The 27,237-nt window shown below is 47.5% G+C and overlaps 1 protein-coding gene and 1 pseudogene across 1 annotated transcript in view; both read right to left on the minus strand.

The window, feature by feature from the left end:
• CDH26 (cadherin 26) overlaps window positions 1-26,853 on the minus strand; it is a 42,262-nt gene extending 15,409 nt beyond the window's left edge. Inside the window, exons 1-10 of the mRNA XM_019426380.2 lie at window positions 26,525-26,853; window positions 20,430-20,486; window positions 18,533-18,637; window positions 16,668-16,829; window positions 10,110-10,257; window positions 8,178-8,344; window positions 7,613-7,741; window positions 5,277-5,462; window positions 3,748-4,016; window positions 24-166 (exon numbers count right to left, since the gene is read on the minus strand). Of these exons, the coding sequence (XP_019281925.2) occupies window positions 24-166; window positions 3,748-4,016; window positions 5,277-5,462; window positions 7,613-7,741; window positions 8,178-8,344; window positions 10,110-10,257; window positions 16,668-16,829; window positions 18,533-18,637; window positions 20,430-20,486; window positions 26,525-26,590 (1,432 nt within the window). The 5' untranslated portion in view covers window positions 26,591-26,853. The remainder of the gene's footprint in view (window positions 1-23; window positions 167-3,747; window positions 4,017-5,276; window positions 5,463-7,612; window positions 7,742-8,177; window positions 8,345-10,109; window positions 10,258-16,667; window positions 16,830-18,532; window positions 18,638-20,429; window positions 20,487-26,524) is intronic.
• Window positions 12,293-12,406, minus strand: LOC128773553 (U6 spliceosomal RNA; annotated as a pseudogene).
• Window positions 26,854-27,237: the final 384 nt, after the last annotated feature.

Raw genomic sequence — 27,237 nt, forward strand, 5'->3', positions numbered from 1 at the left:
CCTAATTTTGGGTCAACACTTACCATCGTCAATAGCGTGAGCAATGATTATGTAAAAGCTATCATTTACGTAAGGAGATTCTCGGTCAATTTGCTTCCTGGTGGTGACTGTTCCTGAGAGTTCATCTACTGTGACCCAACTTGCCGGGTCACGAACCAGTTTATACCTTGTAGAAGGAAACACACAACGATTTTAAAAAGTAAAAAGTTACATCAAAAGGCAAATCAAAATATATCACGGCAGACACAGATTCTATCGCAAGTAATGTGGGAAATTGTAAGTGAGCTCAAATAGAATTTGTCCTTTTGTGTCTGGCATATTTCACAGAGCGTAAGGTCGACAAATTCATTCATCCGTGTCGTAGCATATTACAGAATTTCCTTCCTTTTTAAGGCTGAATGACATCCCATTATATATATATACCCCGTTTTGCTTCTCCACTGACCCGTCAGTGAGCACTTGGGCTTCCTTGGCATTTTAGCTATAGTGAATAATGGAGCTTTGAGTGTGGGTGTACAAATATCTTTTCGAGGTCCTGCTTTGAATTCTGGGAGCATATAGCCAGAAGTGGAATTATGGGTCACATGGTGTCTACTTTGAATTTTTTGGAGAACCACCATCCTGTTTTGTGCAGTGGCTGCACCGACTTCTATTGTCACCAACTGTGCACAAAGGTCCCAATTTCTCCACATCTTTGCCAACACTTGTTTTCTGGCTTTTTGATAGAAGTCATCCTAATGGGCGTGGGGTGGGGTCTCATTGTGGTTTTGAATCGCATTTCTCACATGATTGGCGATGTTGCGTATCTCTTCACGTGCCGACTGGCCATTTGTAGATCTTTTTTGGAGAAATGTCTATTCAAGTCCTGTCCACTTTGGGACTTGCTTGTTCTTGGTTTTCTGTTGCTGAGTTATAGGAGTTCTCTGTATATTCTGGATATTAATCCCTTATCAGATACAGGACTTGCAAGGACTTTCTCCCATCCTGTGGTCAGTTTTTTACTCCATGAATGGTGTCTTTTAATGCACAGGATGTTCTGATTTTCATGAAGTCCAATCTGACTCTTTTTTTCCTTTGTTATCTGTGTTTTTGGTGTCACATCCAAAAAATCATTCCCAAATCAAGGTCATGAAGCTTTTCTCCTATGCTTCCTCTAAGAGCGTTTATTGATTTTGGTCTTACATTTAGGTCCTGATCCACTTTGAGTTAATTTTTGTGTATGGTATCAGGTGACCTGTTTGTGTATTTGGATCTTCATGTGAGTTTCCTATAGACGGCATCTAGTGGGACCACATGTTTTTTTTTTTTAAGTGATTTATTTATTTTGAGAGAGAGAGAGAGAGTGCATGAGCATGATAGCATGTGCAAGTGGGGGAGGGGCAGAGAGAGAGTGAGAGAGAGCATCCCAAGGAGTCTCCATGCTGTCAGCACAGAGCCCAACTTGGGGCTTGATCCCACAACTCTGGGATCATGACCTGAGCCAAAATCAAGAGTCCGACTCTTGATTCAACCGACTGAGCCACCCAGGCGCCCCTGGACCATATGTTTTTATACATGCTGTCGATCTCTGTCTTCTGATTAAAGAGTAGAATCTGTACATGTGTAAAGTAATTCTTACAGTAAGTCCCTCATCACCTTTCTCGTTTCCTGTTATGTTTTCTGTGTCCTTGTTACACGTCTTTGGACTTCCTCCACAGCTTCCTTATCTCTTGGAGCGTTTTTAAGATAGCGGTTTTGAAGTCTTTGGCCAACCCATCTGCCATCAGGTATTTTTCGGGAACAGTTTCTGTTGATCTATTTTCTTCCCTTTGAATGGGCCTTAGTTTCCTGTTTATGTGCCTTGTGATTTTTTTTTTTCCTCGAGCACCGGACATTTGCATCTAATAATGTGATGATTCTGGAAATCAAATTCTGCCCCTTCCCAGAGTTTTCTGATTTTCCTTATTGTTTTTATTTTATTTTATTTTCGTTTGTTTGTCTGATGTCATAGGCTGTCTCTGTGCTGAGGCCCAGCCTCTCAACCTCAGGCCCTCTCACGCCTTTTCCCTGAGCCTTTCCTTGGGTGTGCGTGGTCCCTTTCTAACTTTCCTCCTATCTGTGCTTCATGTTGACTATCCTGGCCTTTAATGTCTGGCTTCTGAAACAGGAAAAAGCAAAAAATGAAGAGGGGGAAATAAAGGCATCGGACCTTCAAATCCCCTGAAGGAGGGAAGGGATTTGTAGCAATGAGGGTGGGGGACCAGAAACAATGGCCACCTGCCTCTTTGTCTGTACCTCTGGGACTGAAAGCAGCAATCAGTGAGCAAAGCACGGATCCCTGACACTTGGAGGCCAGAGGTTTTTGTGCCCACTCTGGCTCCTGCAAGCTGCACACTTGGCTGTTCCAGGAACACGTGCTAAGAGCTATAATTGACCAAAATTAACCTCGGTTTACCACCCAAGCCTTTCCCTGGGAGTTGCAGCCCTTCAACAGAATCCAGGGTTCCAAAACAGGTACATGAGACAGATTCTTCTAGCGCCCTTGTCGGTGGGGAGGCAGATTCCTGCTACTTCTGACTCCGCCATCTTCCTAGGGATTCTGGCAACTTTATTTGTAAAAGCAAAACACTGAGCAACTCAAGTGCACACCCACAGATGAATGGATGAGCACAGTGTAGTCTATGCAGACAAGGGAATATTACTCGGCCTTGAAAAGGAAGGAAGGTCTGCAACATGCTACCGTGTGGACGCACCTGGAGGACAGTATGGTCAGCGAGATAAGCTGCCAGAAGACAAACACTGGATGATTCCACTTCTGTGAGGTTCCTAGAACAGTCAAACCCGTAGAGATGGAAAGTAGCGTGCTGGTCGCCAGTGTCTGGGAGAGGGGCAGAGACGGGGGGAGGGAGGTTCTTGTTTCATGGGGACAGAGTCTCAGTTTTATAAGATCAACACGTTCTGGGGATGGACAGCGGGGACAGTTGCACAACAGTGTGAATGTATTTAATGTCACTGAACTTAAAAATGGTTAAAATGGGGGACACCTAGGTGGCTCAGTCGGTTAAGCATCTAACTCCCCTGATTTTGGCTCAGGTCACGAGCTCACAGTTCATGAGTTTGAGCCCCAAGTCATACTTATGCTGACAGTGTGGAGCCTGCTTAGGAATCCCTCTCTCTCTCTCTCTCTCTCAAAATTAAATACATAAACTTTAAAAAGAAAAAAAGAGGCCTCCTGGGTGGCTCAGTTGGTTAAGGTTCTGACTCTTGGTTTCAGCTCAGGTCACGATCTCACAATTTGTGGGATTGAGCCCTGCATGGGGCTCCGCGCTGCTTGGAATTCTCTCTCCCTCTCTCTCTGCCCCTCCCCACCTCTCTCTCTCTCTCAATAAATAAATAATAACCGAACAAAAAAATGGTTAAAATGGTAAACTTTGTGTTAGATATATTTTACCACAATTTAAAAAAACAACCCCTTCTGTTGCCAGTTTACAACCTTTAGTAAAAAGGGAGATCGAAATGCCCAACAAATTATTTTAATACAAGAAAACCCGTATAGAAGCGACGTATGCTAAGTGCAAAGGAAAATGAGCAGGTGAACCCCACCTGGGGAGGGGGGCGCAGAGAAAGCTATGGAAGGAAGGTGGCATTGAACCCGGGCCAGCGGGCCTCCTGGTGTCTTGAGTCCACCTCACCAGCCGCCCAACGGCAGCGCCCTCGGTGTGACTAATTCTCTTTAAACGACCACTCTTCCGGGCCCTCTCTTCTCACCTTATCCGGCCGGCGGCTCTGTCCGGATCTGTAGCGTTAAATATTCCCAATTGAATTCCAGGCCCGGCGCCATCGACTTCACTGACGACCAAGCTCCTGGGGTGAAAGGCCGGGGGGTCGTTGACGTCGGTCACCTGCACACTCACAGTGGCGCTCGCCGCTGCCTTCCTGGGCTCCCGAAGCCGGCCCCCCTCACAGGAGAAGAGGGTCTCCTCGTTCTCCACCGTGATGACAAGGCGCCACACGGGGTGAGTTTCATAATCCAAGGGCTGCAAGTCCCAGAGAGAGGATCCCGTTAGCACCTGCTGCTGCTTCTCTGGCCGGAGAAAGCCCCGTGCCCACTGTCACGCACACGCACACCCCGCACACCCCGAGCGCGTGGCTTTTGCGCTTCATTTATTATTCACAGTGCCTCTGGTAGTGATCAAAAGACCGTTGCCGGCTCATTTTCAAGTCATTTATGGAGTTCTTTTTTTTTTTTTCCTCCCCCTCTCCTGGTTGAAAAGAGCCACCATCCATCAGAGGGGAATGAAAAATGCAACAAAAACCATAACCTAATGAAACATTAATGTGGCGACTCTGCTATAAAAAGGCGGGGGGGGGAGCTTAAGGAAATACAGATACTAATGATCGCTGTTACTCAGGGCACTCACTGCCTTAAAAGGATTGAAAAGCCAGGAGTATTTGAAATATTCAATCCCAGGCGTCTGAGATAGAGTCCCCCAGAGCCTTGCTATTCACAGCGTGGGAGGGTCCCAGGGGCATCACCCGGGAGCTTGTGCCTCCGATAGACAGAAGCTCAGGCCCCACCCCAGACCTACCGACTCAGGGCTGTCTGTGAACCTGACCCCCAGGCTGACTCACCAGCCCGGACCCAGAGGCACTGGTCACTCCAGGCTCTAGGTGAGAGTAAGACTAAAAGCAATAAAGTCAGACTGCCTCAGTCGGAACCCCTACTCCAGCTGTGAGACTTTGTGAAAACAACCCGACCTCTCTGGGCTTTGGTTTCCTCATCAGTCAAATGAGAAGATAATACACTTTCCTGCAGGGCCAGCTCCTCATTAGGCACAGCAGCAAAGTGCCAGGGGCCCACGATACTTTCAGGGGTCCGTGCAAATGTTCTAATGTCTTTTCAACTCAGAAGAAAAAAAAAAAAAAAAAACAGACTCCCAGGATTAGAGAAAATGTTTTAAATATTTTTAGCATATCAGAAAAAAAAAAAAAAGTTTTAGGGCCCATATAGATCTATTAAATTTTGTCTCAAACAATAAGAAAATTAAATGTTGACGTACTTAACACCATCTCAAAAAACTAACTTGTAGTATTGATAATATTTTGGTGAGAGGAGCCACGAAGTCCAAAGGGCCGAGGGCCCACGGCAGCAGGGGGTCATGACACAGCCTGCCCTCCTCACTGGGTGCCACGGGGACACACGACATGCCACACCTCATGTGCTCGGCACACGACAGGCATCTCGCTATCGGGACTCCCGCGGCCACTGGTAGGTGCACATCCCCTGATGGCTTTACCTCGATAACATTTAAAATCCCTTCATTGGTCTCGGGGTCAGTCAGAATGTCAAAACGTCCTTCTTCGTCGCCTTGCGATATGTTAAACTTGACCCTCCAAGCTGAGGTAAATGGTAAGTCAGCATCTTGGACCACGAGACGCAACACGCCCCAGCTGGCGCGGCCTTCAGAAATCTGAATCTTATACTGGGAGCGGCCATCGTCATTTCCGTGTCACGGAGACAAAAGCAAGAAAAAGAAAGCAAGGAAAGAAATGCACAACAACATGGATATTAAGGATTCTTAGGAAAATAGTGCGTTGAGTTTGATCTAACACGGGTATTTATTTCTCTTGCTATTGAACTTAACCTCAAGTGATTTGAAACTCTGCCTGACCCAGCACACCCAGGTCCTTCCTCTGTCCCTTTCCCCCGTGACTTGTGTCTACAGCTGAATGGCTTTTTTTTTTAATTTTTTTATTTATTTATTTTTGAGAGAGAGAGAGAGACAGAGTGCTGGTGGGGAGGGGCACAGAGAGAGGGAGACACAGAATCCGAAGCGGGCTCCAGGCTCCAAGTCAGCACAGAGCCCGACGCAGGGCTCGAACCCACCAACGGTGAGATCATGATCTGAGCCAAAGTCGGACGCCCAACCGACTGAACCACCCAGGCGCCCTGACAGCTGAATGACTTTGAAAGTACTCTTAAATCCAACTCAATGCACTATTTTTCTAAGAATATTTAAAATAGTAATACACATCCTAGTTTGTGCTGCTAAAAAAAAAAATCCTAGCTCTTCTCCTAAGATGGAACTCTTACGGTTACTTAGATTAAGGCAATCATTTTTCTAACACATGTAGATCTCGAACTTGTTATTCAATACTCAGGTGACAAGATAATTTCTCTTTAACAAGTATATCGAAACTGGGTGTATTTTCCCCACCCTTACTCCAGAGCAGAGCTTTTTACTAAACCAGAGAAAGATTTTGAAATAAGGTTGAAACATAGTAAGTATTTTTTTTCAGTTATTCTATACTGTTTGCTGAGGTGTTTTCATCTGAAAACATTTCAGCTTTGGTCTATTCTATTTCCTTTCAAAGATTTTATTTTTAAGTAATCTCTACACCCAACATGGGGCTTGAACGTACAACCCCAAGATCAAGAGTCTTACGTTCTACTGACTGAGCAGGCCGGGCTCCTCTTCTCTAGACAATTAAAAAAAAATTTTTTTAATAATACTTTCTCAAATAATTGTTTGTAGCATTTATTTATTCAACAAAGGTTATGATGTGCCAGATTCTATCTTAGGTGCTGTGAACGGGATTGGCAAAACTCCATCCCCAGGGAGCTGATGATTAAGAGAGTGTGTGTGTGTGTGTGTGTGTGTGGGTGTGGGTGTGGGTGGGTGTGTTGGGTTGGGGGGTGGGAGGGAGGGGTGCTGGGTTGGGGATCTCTCTAGGTCTTCCAGAAAGTTCTCACTGAGAGGGGTCAGGAGAAAGAAGTAAAGTGGATATTTTTCTCAGAAAAATTCATATAGAAGAGCACAAAATACAAAATAGGGGACAGATCCTGAGTGTTTTTAGCAATCTTGCAGATCTCAAATGGCGTGGCATTTCCAAATGGTCTGGAACAGTGGGTTCCAGTGCTTTCTTCAAGCGTGGGGATGTGTAGCATGTGAAATCCCATGTCAGTCTATAAATCAGATGAGCTGAGAAAGGCAAAGCCAGAACCCACCTGCTCATCTTCCCTATTCTAGAGCTCTGGATGTTGGTTAAACGCTCAGGTCTAGATTCTCACGAACTTGCCCCCCCTGCCCGGGGAATATTGGGCAATGTCTGCAGACATGTTTGGGTGTCACAACTGGGAGGTCCATTGGCATCTAGTGGGTAGCGGTCGGAGATGCTACTAAGCATTGGGCAGTGCACTGGGCGGCCTCCCCTGAGCCTACAACAACGAATTTGCCATCCCACGTCCACAGTGTGGAACTGAGAAATCTCGTGGACAGTGAGCACGGATTCTCTATCTTCTCTGTGCCTCAGTGTCCTCATCTGTCAAATGGGAATCGCGTGCTAGTCCCAGCAATTGAAAATGAAAGCATGCATGTAAAAGTTCTGAGCACAGGATCTAGCCCAAAATAGTAAAAAAAAACATAAAAAATAAAAAATAAAAGTGAGCTCCCCAGTCTATTATTGAGGGATTCTGTATCAGCATGGCTGGCGTGTTCTTTCTGGTTTAAGTTATTTTGGAGAATGACATGTATCTTTGGGGGTATGGCCAATCCCCTCAGCAACACTGAGCCTAGCACTTGAGGCTGTTTCTGTACGGACTGGGCATTCGGGGCAAGCCTGGGTGCCTTACGTTCTCCTGGGTAAACGTGGGCATGTGGTTGTTGCCTTCTTCCACGTTGATGTGAACCGTGGCCGTGGATGACAGTGGTGGTTCTCCAAAATCCCTCGCACTGACTACCAGTGTAAACCGAGGAGCCGTCTGTGTGGGGAGGAAATGAACAGTCAAGCCCTTCAAATGAAGCAAAGGGAAGCGTTAAAAAAACAATCCACCATAGGGGCGTTTGGGTGGCTCAGTCGGTGAAGCATCCGACTTCGGCTCAGGTCATGATCTCACGGTTCGTGAGTTCAAGCCCCACGTCGAGCTCTGTGCTGACCGCTTGGAGCCTGGAGCCTGCTTCCGATTCTGTGTCTCCCTCTCTCTTTGCCCTTCCCCTGCTCACGCTCTGTCTCTCTCTGTCTCTCAAAAATAAATAAAAGTAAAAAAAAAAAAATTAGAAAAAAAAATAATCCATTCTAACGATCTCAATAGCAAGCCTAGACACAGAGGGTTTTCTGCTGCAAACATAAATCCTAAGTCTGGGGCTCAGAGATAGAGAACACATTTCATTTTTTTAAAATAATAAAATCCACATAACCTCATAATCTAAGCATCCTGAGAGTTGTATTTCTCCACTGATACGGTCGATATGGAAGCCACTTTCTTTCAGTATTGGCGTTTGAGAAATAAGGAAATAAAGGACTTCAGAATTTGGAGTATTTTCTTGATCCAAATCAACTGTTAACATCCGGAAAATAGGTTGACCTGGAAAGAATTGTTTTAACGGTTACTATTGACCAAAGGCAGCCTATCGACCCAGTAGAATGACGATCCTTTTGCTAAATGGCATGGAGGCATACACCAGAATGGATTAAATATTTATAAAATCAAACTACAGACATACTATAAAAAATAAAGAGGAATATTTAAATAGTCATAAGAACTTTCTCATCACGATTGCAAGCGCAGGAGACAGGAAGGCCTGAGTTGATAGATCAGACAGATTTCTAAATGTGTGGCAAAAACAAAAAAAACCGCAGACAAAACTTAAAGAGAAATGATAAGCCAGGAAAACGTATATAGGGCAGACATAAACATCCTTCATATAGAATAAGAAGGTTAAAATCAAGGAGAAAAACGACAGGCACGCCAACAGGAAGTAGACAAAAGGAAGGGACACGTGGACAGGAAACCTATCGACACAAGCAAGCACTTAGTAATCCAAGACGGACAGCAGCCAGGCCCCCTGGGATGTGCTGGGAGGTGACTGGAGAAGAATACTTAAATGTCGTGTGCCGTCGTTCTCTGCATTTATGCCAAGGAAACGACGCTTGAATGGGATGCAGATTTAGCTCAAAAACATCCACGGAAGCGTATTTTGTGAAAATAACATGAAGTGGGGACAAAACATACATGTCTAACAATAGGAGGTTAGTTACTGGAAAAACACATCCATGAAATAAAGTATTACACAATAGGATATGCTGTAGGAGAACAGTTAGTTTACAAACAGCAGAATTGCACTTTTAGAAGAGAAAATTCATAAATCTACCCATGTAAAAAAAATACACCCGTACATTTGTAAATATTTAATATACACCCATTTACATTTTGCACTATGATAAAGATGAAAAATGTATGTATATATACATATTTGCATTTGTGCTTATATGTAAAAATCCGGGAATATATACACATAGGTAAATATAACATACAGTGTGTTTACATGCACACATATGTAAAATGCAAAGAAAAATACTGAAAAGAATACAAACGAAAACATTAATGATACTTATCTCTAGAAGTAGTAAATATGCTTTCTATTTCAGTCTTAATTTCTTGGAATTTTCTGAGTTCTCTAAAGACTATTTTGTGCAGTAAATCATGCTTTTCTGTTATTAAAATAGATGCACACTCTAGTATGAGTGGTTTGGAGTTAAAGACTCACAGAATCTGTAGCTCAGAAACTTTGGATGGCATCTCATTGCCATTTTACAGGCGAGAAAATACAGAGACTATCCGGGAGCCCGCCGTTCAGCTCGGCATTCTCCCTCGTTGCATTTGGCTTATTTTATTTTATTTTTAATATTTTTAACGTTTATTCATTTTTGAGACAGAGAGAGAGAGCATGAGCAGGGGAGGGTCAGAGAGAGAGGGAGACACAGAATCCGAAGCAGGCTCCAGGCTCTGAGCTGTCGGCACAGAGCCCGACGCGAGGCTCGAAATCATGGACCGTGAGATCGTGACCTGAGCGGAAGTCGGCCGCTTAACCGACTGAGCCACCCAGGCGCCCCTGGCTTATTTTAGACTGGTCTTTACCTATCGGCTTTTCCGACAGACACGATTTCCATATCATTTTATTGCCAATTCAAAATGAGGCTTACAAACCTCCAAGCATTTCGCTGGAACCCAGGGCAACCTTCAGGATGTGAACAGTAAACCGTCTCCCTGAGGATCAAGCACCCCCTCAGAATCAAAGCGGGAAAAACCTTTATGGAGCAGAGCAGAGAGGACACCCCACTGCACACACCTGCAGCGTGGTTCTCCTTCACGCTGATGTTAAATTCCTTCTGAGGGAACTGGGGTGCGTGATCGTTCACATCACTGATCCTAATGTTGAAAATCAGGGAACTGTCCATGACTCTTCCTGATAGGCGATCCAGAACATCAAAGTAAACCTAGGAAGCAGAGAACTGTATTAACCTTGCAGGATCATTTTCTGGATGCTGCTGCTCAAATCACTGTTCGCGTACTCGTATGTTTTGCCCCCGCTCCTGAACTTGCCGGGAAGTTTCTGAGGGTAGGGATCACGTCGCTGTCCTTCGCCATGTGACCCCAGGGACCGAGCACAGGGCTGGCACAAAGACTGTGGGACAGACCCATGCACTGACTGGAAAAGTACACCACGAGTTACAATTAGGTTCTAATCTCAGTCTCTCTACCCGGGTAGACGTGGCCAGATTGCATAGAAGCCTCGGCCGTGTCAGCACGGTCATGAAAAATACATACGCTAACCAGTATTGCTGAAATGTCGCGGAGAGCAGACACTTAAAAGTTTTGGGGAAAAGGAACGTTGAAAGTAATCGGCACCGCTGTTGACCTGCGGTGGGTTCTCGAAAGGCTACTGCTGTTACTTCTGTGCTTGAATAAGGAGGGTGCATCACCCCAAACAGGCAGTGGGAAGTCTTTGCTTTCAAAAGATCTCAGATTAATACTTTAGGCTTCTCTCCCTTCGGTTTCTTAAGAACCTGGGAAATTAAACTCAAACAGAAAGAAGGAAATGATAAAGATATATCAATAAAGTTCAAAAGAGCAAAACAGAGCCAAGAGAACCAAAAGCTGGTTTGCCTCCCCATGTAAATTTTGGCACAGCTTGTCGATACGTATGAAAAGTTCTGCTAGTCTTTTGATCAGTCTTGTGCAGAGTTTACAGATACATTTGGAAAGAATTATCCCCTTAATACTCCATCTTTCAATCCATAAACTCAGTCTGTCTTTTCATTCAGTTAGACCTCCCTTGATTTCCTTCATCAGTGTTTTATAGTTTTGAGGAAACATATAGTGCACAGATTTTAGATGAATACCTAAGCACTTCGTCTGTTTTGGTGATATTATAAATGATATGGTTTTTAAAATATTGATTTCCAACTATTCATCGCCAGGATACAGAAATATAATTGATTTTTATATATTAACTTTATTTCCTGGGACCTTGCTAAAATCGAATTTCAAAGGTTAAAAACAGGCAAAGTTTTGAACAGACCCGTTTTCTCCAGAGAAGACGTACAGGTGGCAAAGAATTCTTCATTCCTTTGGTGGTTTCTTACAAAACTAAACATCCTCTTACTGTGCAAACCAGCAATCATGTTCCTTGGCATTTATGCAAAAGAGTTGAAAATTTATGACCACCCCAAAACCTGCACACCGATGTCTATAGCAGCTTAATCATAGTCCTCAAACATCGAAGCAACCAAGATGGCCTTCACTAGGTGATTGGATAAACAGACTGTGGTCCATGCAGACGATGGAATATTACTCAGCACTAAAAAAGCATGGAGTATGGAGGAATCTTCAGTGGCCGTTGCTAAGTGAGAGGAGCCAATCTGAACAGGCTCTCCACTGTGTAATCCCAACTATACGACGTTCTGGAAAAGGCAGAGTATGGAGATCGCAAAAGGATCAGAGGTTGCCGAGGGCTCAGGAAGGAGGGATGGATGGAGATGGGGAGCACTGGGGAATTTCAGGGCAGTGAAAACACTCCGTATGCTACTGTAACGGTGGATACGTGTCACTACACATTTGTCCAAACCCATAGAAGGTGCAACACCGAAAGTGAGGCCTAAGGTGACTAGCGGCTTCGTTGATAATGACGTATCATATTGGCTCATCCCCTGTCATAAACTCAGCACCCACGCACGATGTTAATAAGAGAGGAAGCTGGGTGGGGTGGGGAGGGCATGAAGGGCAGACAGGCGCTCTGTACTTCCCACTCTACTTTTCTGTAAACCTGAAACCGCTCTAAAAAAAAAAAGGTCTACTCCCTCTCTCTCTGCCCGTCCCCCGTTCATGCTCTGTCTCTCTCTGTCCCAAAAATAAATAAAAAAACGTTGAAAAAAAAAAAATTAAAAAAAAAAAAAAGTCTACTCATTTTAAAAAGCCCCTACGTATAAAATAAGAAGTGGGCAACCATATATATTATGTATTTATATGTTTCTAAATATGGAACACTTCACAAATATGCGTGCCATCCTCTGTCCTCACACAGGGGCCACGCTAACCTTCCCCGTGTCGTTCCAATTTTAGCCTGTGTGCTGCGAAAGTGAGCACCATGTATAGATAGATATAGATATAGGTATAGATACAGATACAGATAGATATAAAAATATATATAACGTATACCTATCATATGTATATGTATTTTAAAGTAAGTCTAACGAGACTTGCTGCTGCATCTCTGTTGCTCTAGGATAAACAGAGCTTTGATCTGTCGAAAGCTGATCAATTGTGGGGAAAGAATCAGCGGTGAGAGAGAAGTCCAGAGCCCCAGGAAAAGGAGTGGGAAGGGGGACATTGACCGGAGGACCTCTCAAGGCGGAAGACCGTCTGCTGTGGGAACGCTGGTTTCTCAAGGGTTGGCCGGTTGTAGGTGCGGAGCCCGGCTCGGGGACGCTGAGCAAGCACGGGGTTTATTCTGGAAGAAGCAGCTTCAGGGAGGCCTGGGGCTGAGCTCTTACACAGATCACCTCCTTTCTATCTCAGAGAAGCCCTAGAGGGAGGCATCCCCAGCGCTCCACTCTGCGACGCCGAGAGGTTCTGCGGCTGTCCACTCTCAGCCCGGCCCAGGTTCATTCCAAGAAGGTGTAGACTAGACTACACCGCCAGCCAGGTCTTCACCGCTCCCCTCCATGGCTCCCCCAGGGCCCAGAGCAGGCAGCTTCACCAGACAGGGGTCTCAGCACCTTGATAGCATCGGGCAATGGTCTCTCCACGCCTTTCCCAGAGCCCACGAGGTCTCCGAGGCACGTACCTCCCTGGGCGTCTTTTCTGCAGACACGTTGCTTCCTCATCGGCATCCACCATGGTGGCCCCGCCAGGTGTCCTGCAAAGTGGCCTGGGCGTGGGCTCTCCTACTTAGCTGTCTCCTCTCCCCTACAAGACTACTGAACCAGTCCGCCCCGGGGAATCCAACATACATTTTTAAATTTTTGAGCAAGCAAATTGGCCTTCTCACACGCCATTTCCACATGCTCTTCCATAATTTATGACTATGCTGGCTGCCGCATCACGCGGACTTCTGGCTCCGAAACGGCGCCACCTGTAACCCTTCCACTTAAAACTAAGAACCGCGTGTTTGTTTTATGTTTATTATTTTATGTTCCATGTATCATCCTAAAAGCGACTTCTGAGACAGTAAGTTCTGTAAGATGCCCGAGAGGCAAAATAACTGTTTATTCTTTGACAAGATGCTAAGAGTTTCTGGCGCCTCAGAGCTGCAATGGAGAGAGGAAGCGTCATGGATATTTTCTGCACTTGGGAAGGGTTTTCAGCCTTTTGTTATGGCCTTAAGATTTAGATCTTGGATGACGCACCATGGAGCAGTGACGTGACGGAGGGGTACATGGCTGTTTAAATGGCACGTGCAAGATGCGTACTCACAGTCACTGGTGAGCACGCGGAAATACCTTAAACGCCGAACACACAAGACAAAATCACTTACGTGCATGGGCTCTAAGTAGGCAAAGATGGGTGCGTGGAGATCAAGACCCACAAATGACTATTTCAAGGAAATAAAAGAATGATTTTCTTGAGTGTATCTGTAGCCTATGGGATTGTGCATATTTTGATATAAACAGATGAGATTCCTATATAGAAAAAATCTGTTTTTTCCCCCCTTTCCAGCTGTGTCTTAAATCTTCCAGCAATTCTCAGCCGCAGTTACCGCCCTCTTGTAGGTTTACGGAATTAACAAGAAGATAGCCCCTCAACCTCCTCTCAGCTCCCAGTCACAGGTTTTTAAATGCTCTGGCTGGTTCCAGTGACCCCTCGCTGCCCCCCAAGAACACAGCAGCGCTGCCGGGAATGGGGCTTTGCCACCTCCTCGGGTTGACTGCGTGCCTAACACGCCCCAGCTTTGGGGACAGCCAAGACCCAGAAGTAGGTGGTGGACCCGGAAGGCCTGGCTTGTGTGGTGTTTCGGTGACACTTGCTTGTCCCACTCTTTGCGGCTGGGAACCCTTCTCATTGGCCTGTCTTGTGGCTCCCTAACGAGTAGGTTGACCCCTGCGTGCCAGTCTCCTACATCCGCTGCAACAACTTACCCCAAACCGGGCGCCTTACGACAAAATGTGTTCTCTCGCCCTTCTGGAGACCAGAACCACACCCGGGGGCAGCAGGCATGGCTCCCTCCATGGGAGGCTCTTAGGGAAATTCTGTTCCGGGTCTCCCCCCCAGCTTCGGGTGGCTGCCGCCAATCCCGGTGTCCTCGGCCTGCAGGTGCATCACCCCAGGCTCTGTCTCCTGCATCTCCCCTGTGTCCTTCTTGGTGTCCAAATTCCCCTCCCCTTATAAGGAGGCCAGTCACTGGCTCAGGATACGCCCTGATCCAGTATGACCTCGTCTTAACTTGATGACACCTGCAAAGACCCTATATCCAAATAAGGTCATATTCACAGGTACCACGGGGAGGACACGAACCCCTCTCTTTAGAAGACACAGCTCAACCCACAACACCCTCGAAGCAGAGAGTACATGCCACTGTGCTCATTCATTCATCCAACATAGTTAAATGAAAACCTACAATGTGCAGAGCCCGATTCCTGACCCGGGGGGTAGTGGCACTGGAAAGGACACTCCCTCCTCTTAGAATGGGCCTCCAGTGGGGAGAATGGCCACTCACAGAGAACCAAACACGTGTCAGGTATATGCTTCAGGCGATGAAAAGTATCAAGGAGACCGAGAACCAAGGGCGTGAGACAGGGAGCCACGGGGTGGGGGCACGCCTCCAAATCCCCACCCTGAGTCTTCCCTCATGCAAGTTCACAGTCAAATGAGGGGCCAGCTAGCAAGTGATCGCAGAACTCAGTGTGAAAGGACGGCTGTGCGCGGGCTGGGTCTCCATCTGGCCGGGCAGGTCCAAGCACAGGGCCCGGAAATCCTGATAGAGCAGGACCCAGGGGGACACCGCTCAGGTCCCCACGTCTTCCCCGTTTGCTCGAATTGTTCCCTGGGACCTCCCTGTGACGTGCCAAACTATTCCACCTGGGCCTCACGTGTCAGGAAACACTCTTACGGATTTGGCTTCGGCATCATCTGCTGCCGGCACGAAGTCCCACGTTAAACCTTGTGAGACGCAACCCTCGATAGGTCAGTAAAGACGTTAAAGGCAAACAACAGCAACCAAATCACAACAGCAAGACCAAGAACACAGCACTAAATGTTTTGTTTCCTCCCTGCACGGAGTCACGCCCACTATTTGTCGGAGCCGCCCCAGCCCCCGCCCCCACCGGGCTCAGCCGGTAGAAGCCACGGACCAAGCTTCCCTCTCCTGGGAGCTTCTTGGAGACACAGAGTCTACGCTCCACGCTGACTTGCGGACACAAAATCTGCATTTTCCCAAGATCCCTCGGTGACCTGTTTGCTCATTCCAGATTTAACGGTGCTGCCCCACGGTCCCCCTATGACCACTCCATATTGCTTCTTTTTAACAGACACTGCACGTTCCCTAGATGGGGCAAGGATTTCTATGAATAGTGAAGACCCGGAAAGTCTTCTGTGCAGGACTTTTGGAGTTTGGGGAGAATTTCTGCCTGTTTAAAAATTAGAGACTCAGAGCCTATCAATGAGTTAAGGGCAAATATCCTATTATGTATATAAATGGTTTGAGATCATTGGAGACAAGGTATTTAAATTACGTCTTTCATTGTTCTTTCCCACCCTGAAGGAGTTAATGTGCAGACAGGCTCAGTGTCCAGCAGAAGTCACAACATAACAAAGGCGAAAATGTCCTTCTATCCCCGTGAGGTGAGGCTGGTAAGGTGACACACCACCATGTGGTTTGGGCATTTTACTTTACAATTTCCTTTCCTGGCTTAGAGCCTGGATTTCAGATTCATAGTAGACCATGGTGTTGGGGTTATGAGATCATAAGAAACACGCAGGCTCACGATGAGAAACTGTCGCCAGGTGTACAACTGTTCATCCATCAGTCGTTAGATAACTGTGGACTCTGCCTGTAGCTCCTGCCCACATATTTCAACGGTGACTCATCAAAAATCAGATTAGCCCATTTTGTAAACATCCTATAGCCCTATCTCCAAGTGCTTTCGGATATCCTGATAGTGCTGGGAATCCAGTCATTGGAAGGAAGATCCGTAGCAGCTCCCATGAATCCTTTGAGTCCAGAACTTTAAAAGAACATTACAAAGTCAACCTCTCTGCCCACGCATACTTTTAAAGCTCACCATGGTGTATAATATACGGTCTCCCAGGACGTGACGTGTGGACAGCTTCACTAATGCCTAGCTAATACAATATTCCCACAGCAGCTTCACAATAAACCCAAGCTTAAAATATATCAAGTTTTAGGTACCGTGAAAGATGGCGTTGTCTCTCGATCCACAGGGCGGTGAACGTACACTTGTCCGTTCTTGTGATCTTCTATAGAGAACAGCCCAATCTCTGGATACTCATCCACACCGGGTCCACGGATCAAATACATTAATGACGTGTTCTGAGACATATCATTGAACAGCTGAAAAGGCCAAAATAAAAGGGGGGGGGGGAGAAAAGAAAATGAGAATAAATCACAAGGCGCATTGAATATCAAGGCTAAGATGCCAGGCGCATTGGGGCCCAGAAGCCTCGGGTCCAGCCTGTCCCACGCTAGGGGCCCAAGCAGGTGCATCGCAGCCTGGGTTCTGAGGCAAGCACCTGACTGAACAACACACACGTCCCTCCCCAGGGAAAGAACCCTAGAATGGTACCCCCTTCACAGGGCACGGGCCCCCAATCTTTCAGGATTTACACGCCCTGCCCCAGGGAGGGGGCTGTGCCTTACTGTTGAACCAGAAAGGCAACTTGCAGAACAATATACGTATGGCAATCCCATTTGTCAATACAGACTCACATTAGTGAGGCTATGGAGAAGAATCTGGAAGCATACATACCGATCTGTTAACATTGATGATCCCTTCAGGGAGAGAGGAGAAATACTCATAAACCTAACATTTCGAAAGGCCATAGAGTGAGCCAGGTCACTATATGCCTCACTTGCCCTGGCCTATTTAATCTTTAAAACAACCCCATAATGGAGGTGCCATCATGGCCTGTACTGGGCAGACAGGGAGCAGCGAGTGTATCTAACTCCTATACTAGGGATACGGTACCTCGGGAATAGGAGCCCACTGTGTTCCCCTGACTCTTATGAGGATACAGTTTTAACCACTGAGCCCTGAAAACTTTCTGTATGGTTTTTTTTTTTATATATATAGCATCTACTATCTTTATGAACACTGCAAAAAATACAAATTGTTTTCATTTGTTTCTCGAGAAACCATAGGATGTCAGAGCTGTAGGGACTTAGTGACTCAGTGCATAATGCACAGGTGCATCAGGTCAGGACTGTCATGGGAGGGAATGACACGGGCCAGGCGGAAACGTTCCGGCATTGCGACACCGTCAGGTGACCGCTTTGGCGCATGGGCCGGCGCTAGGCCTCAGAGTGCGGGAGGCAGCAGGGAGCGGTGGGGACTGGGGGTGACACGAGCCCCACCTCGTCGTTGCTCCGTGTGGTCAGATTTTCCAATTTTCAAAACACCTCTAAAATTACACAATTTCTAATACAATCTTCCTATTTTTTCCCATTTTTTTTATTATGGGAAAATACACACAACATACAATTCACAGTCTTAATCACCTCGGAGTGTGCATGCCGGCGGTACTAAGCGCTCCGGGTGGGGAGGCCGCCACCACCATCTGGGTCCACAGTGCTTTTCGTGTGACCAGACTGACACCTGTCTGTCCCCCTTAGACAGCCAGTCTCTATGAACCTCCTCCCGCCAGCCCTGGCTGCCACCTTTTTACTTTCTATTTATTTATTTTCGAATCTCCCTTTTGTCCCCACTTCCCACCTCCGGTAACCACAATCCCCTTATTTTTAAAGAATACTTTTTTTTTTTTTTTTTTTTTTTTTTTTTTTACCAAAGACTTTGCCTGGGCCGAATACAGCAGGCCTGTGGGCTGGAATTAACCAGCCCGCTGCCAGATGTGACTGACGTTCTCAGCACCCACTCACGTGAAGGGACTCGCCCGAAGTCGTCCCGTTAGGTAGAGGCACAGTGGGTTCTAGAACCCAGTCCGGTGTTCCTCCCATCACTGACCTGGCCCCCCTAGCACACAGCCTTTCAAGACTTAACCCGCCTGCCAATCAGAGAGGATGGTGGGGGCCTTCCTTACCTCACCAACAAGTTTGGGAAAGGGTCCTGGATCTTCCTCCTCCAGTTCCAGGGTGGTAATAACCCACCTCCTCTTGGATCGCCGTAGGGGCCGGTGGCTCTCTCCCTGAAATTACAATGCCGGCAATAAGGAGGTGATGGCGAGGTGGCAGGCACTACATTTGCATTATCTCTCTTGTCCTCACAACAGCCTCCGTCCGATGCTTAGGAGTTAAAAGTGACTGTTCTGCTCACAGCTGCAGAGTCGTTCCTAGACGGCGGGGCACCGGCCACCCAATGGTTTTACATGGATCGTGACATCGTCTTAAGGGCTATGCAGACATAACGTTGAAGACCGTTGCCTACTATGTGCCAACCCCTGTCCCACGGCAGACACGCAAACAGTCGCTGAATGAACGAGAAGGTTATTTCCCCCATTTGTCTTTCCGTCTTTTGGAAATAGTTGAAGAACAAACTGAGGGTTGATGGGGGGTGCGGTGGGGGGAAATGGGTGATGGGCATTGAGGAGGGCACTTGTGGGGATGAGCTGGGTGTTGTATATAAGCGATAAATCGTGGGAATCTACCCCCAAAACCAAGAGCACACTGAACACTCTGTATGTTAGCCACCTTGACAATAAATTATATATAACAAAAGGAAAGAGTTGATGACAACATCTCCATTCGGTGCTGATAGTGTGGATAAAGCTCTGGGCTGGCACTTCGTCTATTACTCTCCCTTTTAACAAAGACAGGAAGAGAGAGAGACTCAGACTCAGGTATCAGGCTCAGAGACTTGTCAGGCAAAACACCACAGATGGAATTTAACCATCTATTTATTATAAGCGAAGCTGCTTTCTAGCCACATTAATTTTTTTGTCCACAAACATGAAGCTTTTTAAAAAATTACAGTTGATCTTTGAACAATGTGGGGATTAGGGTGCTGCCCCCTGGGGCAGCCAAAAATCCACATGTAACTATTGACCCCCCCAAAACTTCACTACTAACAACCCTACCATTGACCAGAGAAGCCTTACTGATTACATGAACAGTCGACGAACACATATTTTGTATGTTTTGTGTATTATATGCTGTACGTAGTAAAGACAATGTCATTAAGAAAATTATAAGAAAGAGAAAATACATTTACAGTACTGTCCTGTAAAAAAAAAATCTCCATGTAGGGGCGCCTGGGTGGCTCAGTCGGTTGAGCGTCCGACTTCAGCTCAGGTCACGATCTCACGGTTCGTGAGTTCGAGCCCCGAGTAGGGCTCTGGGCTGATGGCTCGGAGCCTGGAGCCTGCTTCCGATTCTGTGTCTCCCTCTCTCTCTGCCCCTCCCCCATTCATGCTCTGTCTCTCTCTGTCTCAAAAATAAATAAACATTAAAAAAAATAAAAAAATAAATCTCCATGTAAATAGACCCATGCACTTTAGTATATGTGCTGCCGAAGCGAGCACAAGACCCATGCACTTTAAACCCATGTTGTTCAAGGGTCAACTGTATTCAATTAGAAAATGAGTTGATCACAAGACAGGAAGGAGATATTCATAAGGTGGCACAAGGTGATTGGGGGGTGTGGCTGCATCCCTGGACTGTCCAAAGCTCACATACCAGAGAATGTTAAGTTCAATATATTTTAATTGCATAAAGAAGAAAATAGCGTGGGTAAAGCTCTGGGCTGGCACTGGATGGCTTATTTCTGATGTTCACAGATTGTTCCTATTCTAGCAGACATAAAAGCATCTTCTGCAATTCTCTGGAAATCCCTGAAGATTCCAAAAGGCCACATGTAGTTACTAATTTATTTCCTGCAAACTGAATATCGACCAGGAACTAAAAACCTTAACATTGCAACAGAGTCCCTGAGTGAAGTGTGGTCTCACGTGGCTTAGGAAGAAAGTGACCTCCAAACCCCACCTTTGTTTGCTGAGTGAGATCATCATTTTCTTGTCGGAAGCTGTTGACGCTGTTGACCTTAAAAATAAAAATGGCATGAATTAGTAGGGGATACACTTATCAGGACCTGCCTGAAGTCACACTAGTCTTCTGGAAGGAGAAAAGGAAGAAAAGGAACTTTATTTCATTTTGATAAGTATAATTTCTTTCTCTTATCATCTCAGTTCAGAATTACCACGTTTCCTCTGCAACCATAGGGGAACCATGAAAAAGGATTTACGCAGAGTATCACTGATACTGGGACTTCTAAAACTGTAACTCGGGAGATCACCCTGTCTATTCCGGACGAGCAGAGATGTCTTGGTATGTCACACGTAAATACCAAACGTTAATTGGAGAGATCCAACTGGGCCTTTTCTCCTGTTCTTTTTTTCTCCCCCGCCCCTTAATTTTAGACTCTATCTTATAATAATCAATAAGATAATAGAACTTGGTACTTTTTGTTTATATAATGATTTACAATTGAGAATTATTTATTTATAACTTACATCTCAACAAACTCTCCCCCCACACATACACACACACAAAATAAAAATAAAACCCACACACGTGCAGTGAGGTTGTTGAAAAAAGACAGACCCTGTAGAGGATGTCGGGACCAACACTGAACGAGCATGTGTGTGTTGACATGTATGGCCCTAATCCACTCACTGTCACTACCATATACCGTGTCATTGCATGAACAGAGCCAATTTATTTACTCATTCTTCTGGGGATGGTCATTTAGACTTTTTCGGTTGTTTGTTATTACCAAAAACAACAACAAGAAAAAACCAAAAATGCTGTGGTAGTAAACATCCATGTGCATAGAGAAGTTTTCTCCAGAGTGGCAGTTTTGAAAGTGCGGTACACCGGGGTCCCTGACCCTGTTACAGGAGGTGGGGGAGACGCTGGTCCCTGTCTCACGGAGTCAAAGAATGAATCTCGCAGACAAGAGAGAGTGAGCAAAGCTTTAGAGCTAATTGAGGGAAGGTACAAAGCTCTCAAGAGTGAGAGGGGTTCCGACTGGGGAGCCTCCGAGGACTTTTGTCACTGACCTTCTATTGGGACCTGATCTGAGAGGTTGTGAGGCTCCATGCGTGGCACCTGGCCCAGGCAGGTCTGGCATATGTTTATCCTTTTTTTAATTCCAAACCTCGCTGCTTCTTCTGCCTCCCACTTGCAGCTCCGGTCAGCCTCCCCGAGGGCCCCTGGTCTCTCCCTGCCTAGCGTCAACCCTTCCCCTCCTCATCCCCATCAGAGTCCACAGGGCCACACACTTCCCTAGTGACTCTAGGGTATCATTTGCCTGTTTTACTGTATGACGTTTGCACCGATGGGACAAATCACTGGGGCCTCGGCACCGAGGAAGCCAAGGGCACCAGCGTCACCCACAGTATCTTCATCGGTACGCGTGTGCAGGAAGAAAAAGGAAGAAGGGAGAAGCCTGTTGCATTTAAGAATGAATTGGTGAGGGGCGTCTGGGTGGCTCAGTCGGTTAAGTGTCCGACTACAGCTCAGGTCATGATCTCGTGGTCCGTGGATTCGAGCCCCATATCGGACTCTGTGCTGACAGCTTGGAGCCTGGAGCCTGGAGCCTGCTTCCGATTCTGTGTCTCCCTCTCTCTCTCTCTGCCCTCCCCCCCCCCCCGCCCTGCTGTGTTCTCTCTCTCTCTTTCTCTCTCTCTTAAAAACAAATAAACATTAAAAAGAAAAATTAAGAAAGTGTGTGTGTGATCGTTGGAGGTACCAGGTGAATGGGCCACTTTTTTATAGAAGAGCATTTTACTTGAAAGAATGACTGACAAACCGTGTTGTCCAGGATCGGGCCCTCGATGGACAGCTCTTTGATAGTAAAAAGCCAGCCGATCACTTCAAGGAAAACAGTGGATGGCGTCATGTTGCCAATGATAAAACAAACATAAGCTTTCAAGCAAAAATTAGAATTTTGGAAAACTTCTGTCTGCTACAATGGGCTTGACAGCTTCCCGATACTTAGAAGAATTTTCTGATGATGCCAGTAGAGCTATTAATGAATGTGATTTTCTGATTTTGTAGAATGAAATATGTCAACATTTGGAAGATCTGCATAACTCAATGAGCCAAAAGGATTTCCTAATGATTAATGCATGACCTCCAAAATCATGCTCTTGCCAAAAGGCAAGAGAGACATGGTTTTAACGTAATGGAGCAGGGCAAGTGTATTAACATGTGTTCAGATTCCACATGAGAAGCAGTTGTTAAAAAATACCACTTTGTCAAGTTTTGGTGTAATATCAAAGAAGGATATCCACAATTATCCATTGAAGGCTATTCAAATATTCCTCCCTTTCCATGTGCGTACCTGTGCGAGGCCAGAATTTCTTCATTCTTTTAACTAAACAACATTTACAATAGACTGCAGACTCAGAGAGGAGAATCTGGCCGTCTTCTTTTAGGACAAGAGATTTGCAAAAATATAAAACGGTGGGGCGCCTGGGTGGCTCAGTCGGTTAAGCGTCTGACTTCAGCTCAGGTTACGACCTCCCAGTTTGTGAGTTTGAGCCCTGCGTCGGGCTCTGTGCAGACAGTGTGGGGCCTGCTTGGGATTCTCTCTCTCCCTCTCCCTCTCTGCCCCTCCTCTACTCACACTGTCTCTGTCTCTCTCAAAATAAATAAATAAACTTTTTTAAAAAAGCATTGAAAAAAGATTTACATAATGCTTGTAGAATGCGGCGGGGAGAAAACTTCTTAGAGGCTGCTGTCTCTGGCTGCAGTGGCCACCTAATGCTGTGTGGCAGGCAGGCATTTGGCTGCAAGGGCCACGCACAAATCATATGACAGGCAGTGCTGGGCCTGGGGACGTGGAACCAGGACTGTTCAGGCTGGCCTGCATGAGTAACTGTGGCATCACTGGTGGGAAATGATCTGGGTATACAGAGGCTTTGTGTCTGCAGAGGCTACTAAAGAACTAAGAAGCCTGCATGGAGATAATTCCTTCCTGAAAATATTTATTTTTGTTAATGTTTATTTCTTTATTTTGAGAGAGAGAGAGAGAATATGAGCAGGGCAGGGGCAGAGAGAAAGGGAGAGAGACTCCCAAGCAGGCTCTGCATTGTCAGCACAGAGCCGGACATGGGCTCGATCCCACAAACCGTGAGATCATGACCCGAGCCAAAATCGAGAGTCGGACATTTAACTGACTGACCCCCAAGGCGCCCTGAATATATTCCATTTTTCGTTGCGAATTTGCATTCAAGGAGAATTTTTTTTAATAGAGGTATAATTGGCAAACACCACTGTATTAGCTGCAGGTGTACAACAGAATGATTTGATATTTGTACGGACTGCAAAATGATCACCACAATGAGTCTCGTTAACATCCGTCACCACACGTAGTTACGGAATTGTTTTCCTTGTTCTGAGAACTTGGAAGATTCACTCCCTTAACGACTTTCAGGTATGCGCTACGGTGTGGGGACTACCCGTGGCGCCATGCTGGACCCTTCTGTGGCTTGGAGCCTTCCCGTTTGGGGCACTTTGCCACGGCAGGCCTAGGAGATTGACACGCTTCCCAAGCGCATCATCTACACAGAAGCGCAGGTGATCTTTAAAAGTGCAGACTTGGGGCGCCTGGGTGGCGCAGTCGGTTAAGCGTCCGACTTCAGCCAGGTCACGATCTCGCGGTCCGTGAGTTCGAGCCCCGCGTCAGGCTCTGGGCTGATGGCTCGGAGCCTGGAGCCTGTTTCCGATTCTGTGTCTCCCTCTCTCTCTGCCCCTCCCCCGTTCATGCTCTGTCTCTCTCTGTCCCAAAAATAAATAAAAAACGTTGAAAAAAAAAATTAAAAAAAAAAAATAAAAGTGCAGACTTCGACACGTCACTGGCTTCCCAGCGCTCTGTCCAGCCTGCTCTGTCCCTTTGAGCGCCCAGCTTCAGCCCTGCCACCCTGTCCCTCACCTTCTACAACCCACTGACTGTTCATCTTGAATGAAGGGCTTAGCAAATTAATCGGGCAGACCAGTGATGCTGACAATTTTTGAAAGAAAACTCGGTGTAGAATTTCCCAGATTAAAAACCAGCAACCACGACATTGCTCACGTCCGATTTCATTCCCTCAGTCCCTCCCTCCTCTGTGATCTGGGGAGCTGGCCACAGTCCAGGCCTGAACACTCCCGAGTCCCTGGGACCAGAAATTCCCTAAGAGAAGGGGGCAGGGCTCCCCTCCGAGGCTTGTCGCTGAGTCTGGAGCAAAGGTGAAAACCTGCCGGAGGCTCACAACGTCGTCCTCTGCTTTATGCCCCCCCAGGCAGCGAGGATGTGGGGGTTCACGAGAAAACCATTGGAGACAGCAGAGCTCCAGCAGTGCGCGTACTGACTTTGCATTTGGAGATCAGAGAGGGGCAGTGGGTAACTGTTTTGGAGGTCAGGGATGGTTGTAAGCCAACCCGGGGGGCGGGGGGACGAGGGGAGGAACGGGAAGGAATTGGGTTACTAATGGCCAATGGCCGATGACTGAGCACCCGATGGGCGGAAAGCTCTTTGCCCCGTTAAGGGTCCAGAATGGAGATTGCTAACCACCCCCCACCCCCCCGCCCCCGGTTCCTACTGCAGCACATTCTTTTTGTCTGTCTCGATCCCCTGGAATCAGCAGAAAGCTGCTTCCAACAAACACTGGATTACTACCCACAGTCCAATCGCCGCTGCCCACCCCGACTCAACACGCCCCTGGACGCGAACTAACTTGCTTGGGCTCGGTCAGAAGACGAAAACGCACCTCTGTTTTCTGATGAGACCGGTCAGGGGCAAGGGCAGGGGCAAGGGAAAGACAGAGCCAGGGTTTGATGATTAAAACCGGCTACGAACGGGATTCAACAAAGTCTCCTGGAGGTAAAAGGAGTGCTGTTGAAGAACATTCACAACTGGATGTGGCAACGAGGAACCAAGAAAACCCTCCAACTTCCGCGCCCCTGGTGCCACACGTGGTGCTCGCGTCAGGAGCCAGCTGCACTGGCGTGGGCACCACACAGGGGGTTTCCGTCCACCCCCCGCCCCCCACCTTGTTCACTCGGCCCAGAGCAAGTATCCAGTACATAGCAGCAGGGCGGGCGCTGGATGCGTGTGACCAACCATTTCCCCGTGGCTAGAAAACCAGAGGGACACAGACATGCGGGCACGCCAGCCAAGCCCATCTCCTCATTCACTCTTGTGACCGCCAGGGCAGGGGAGAGCAACCATTAGCCCCGTTTGCAGGTAAAGAAGACGAGGCTTAAGAAGATCAAGTTAAAGCCATAAGGGCCAGGCCACCCCCCAGACCAGCTCAGTCCGAACCCCTAGGAGAGGTTCCCAGGCCTCGGGAGTTCTGCAGCAACCTAAAAGGGTCCACCTCGAGTCAAGGTGAGGACCGAGGTCCTCAGGCAACCCGATCCAGACGTACAGCTGGCCCGCGGCCGGCTCCTAAGGGAAAACTCCGTGGCAGAGTCTCGCGGCTGTCCCTCTCTGTGGCAGAAAGCCACGGAGCGGGGGTAACGACAAGCTACCCAACGGCGAGTCTCCCAGGGTAAGTGCAAATCCAACAAGCCCCTGTGCTTTCTAACCTTGAGTCCACTGTTTGTATTTCCACTGGTGCTAGGGGGCAAGCGGTGGGGGGCAGGGGGGATTACGCCCTCCCACCCTCCTCGTCTGCTCAGATTGTCCGCCACACGCACAGCTGAGATTTTCTCAGCCTTATACGAGGCGTGAGTAGAAGTGCCCTTAGGAAGCTTGGGTCAACCCAAATCTAAATAAAACTGCTGTGTACTATTGAAACCAGTTTTAAGATGAAGTCACACCTTAGCCCATCTCCACCACTGCCCCGAACAGGTTGTGACCCTAAGCCAACCCCTCCCTTGTACACATTCGGGAGCCCTGCTGCCAACGCCCCCCTACGGGTGCGCAGACCCCGGGCTCCCCCGACACCTGCCCTCCCCGCGGGGCTCGGCCAGAGAGCTCTCCTCGGCCCCTCGCCCAGCCTGTCACCACAGCAGGGGCACTTGAGCCGTGCCTTCAGTCCCACTGTGCATGGATCCCCGCCTGGGTTCCCAGCACCTGCCCAGCTCACCTGCAGCAGCAGAACCAGCAGCAGCACTGGAAGAAGTGGCAGCGAGGGGCGGGTCCCGGAGCCCATGTCCGAGTGGGGGTGCACGCAGGCGACCGCAGGTCCCCCCCGAGCCTCTGATCCCCGATCACTTCTTTCCCAGCCTGGTCCTCCGACCGCTCTGGGGGCACTTTGTCCCAGAAACCCTCATCTCCTCTCGCTCCTCCTCTATTTATCACAGTGAGCGGCTGGGCTGAGCCTTAAGCTTTAACCTCGTGATGACAATCCAGTTCCCGGGAAGGGAGTGGAGGGGAATAAAACTGCCCTGCCTCGCACACATAGTTGCCTGCTGGGTCACGGGCACAGAAGCCCGGCTGGGGCCCGACCCCGGGGGATTAGATCAGCTCCAGGAACATGACACCGGCACCTGTGGTTGGTTTGTTTGACTTTAGTTCCAAGCGGAATGTCCCGTGACCTCTTTCTGAAGCAGGATATTTCAACGACCGTTTCCTACAGCGCCTGTGCTTTGAAACAGAAGCAGTGCAAAGGGACTCCAAGAAAGAAGAACCTTGTGAAGCGGGGAGAAAAACGCAGACACCGTCCACTTTCCGAAGCACCAACCATCTCTATTTACCCCAACCGTGTCTCCGGGCTCCGCGGCGTGCAGACCTTTTCTACCGAAGTCTCTGCTAGGCTTAGCTGACTCTGTGACTTTAGGATTGGAGGAGGAAGAGATA

The sequence above is a fragment of the Panthera pardus genome, unplaced genomic scaffold (assembly GCF_024362965.1).
Source record: "Panthera pardus isolate Hobbes unplaced genomic scaffold, ASM2436296v1 HiC_scaffold_25, whole genome shotgun sequence".
NCBI classification, from domain to species: domain Eukaryota; kingdom Metazoa; phylum Chordata; class Mammalia; order Carnivora; family Felidae; genus Panthera; species Panthera pardus.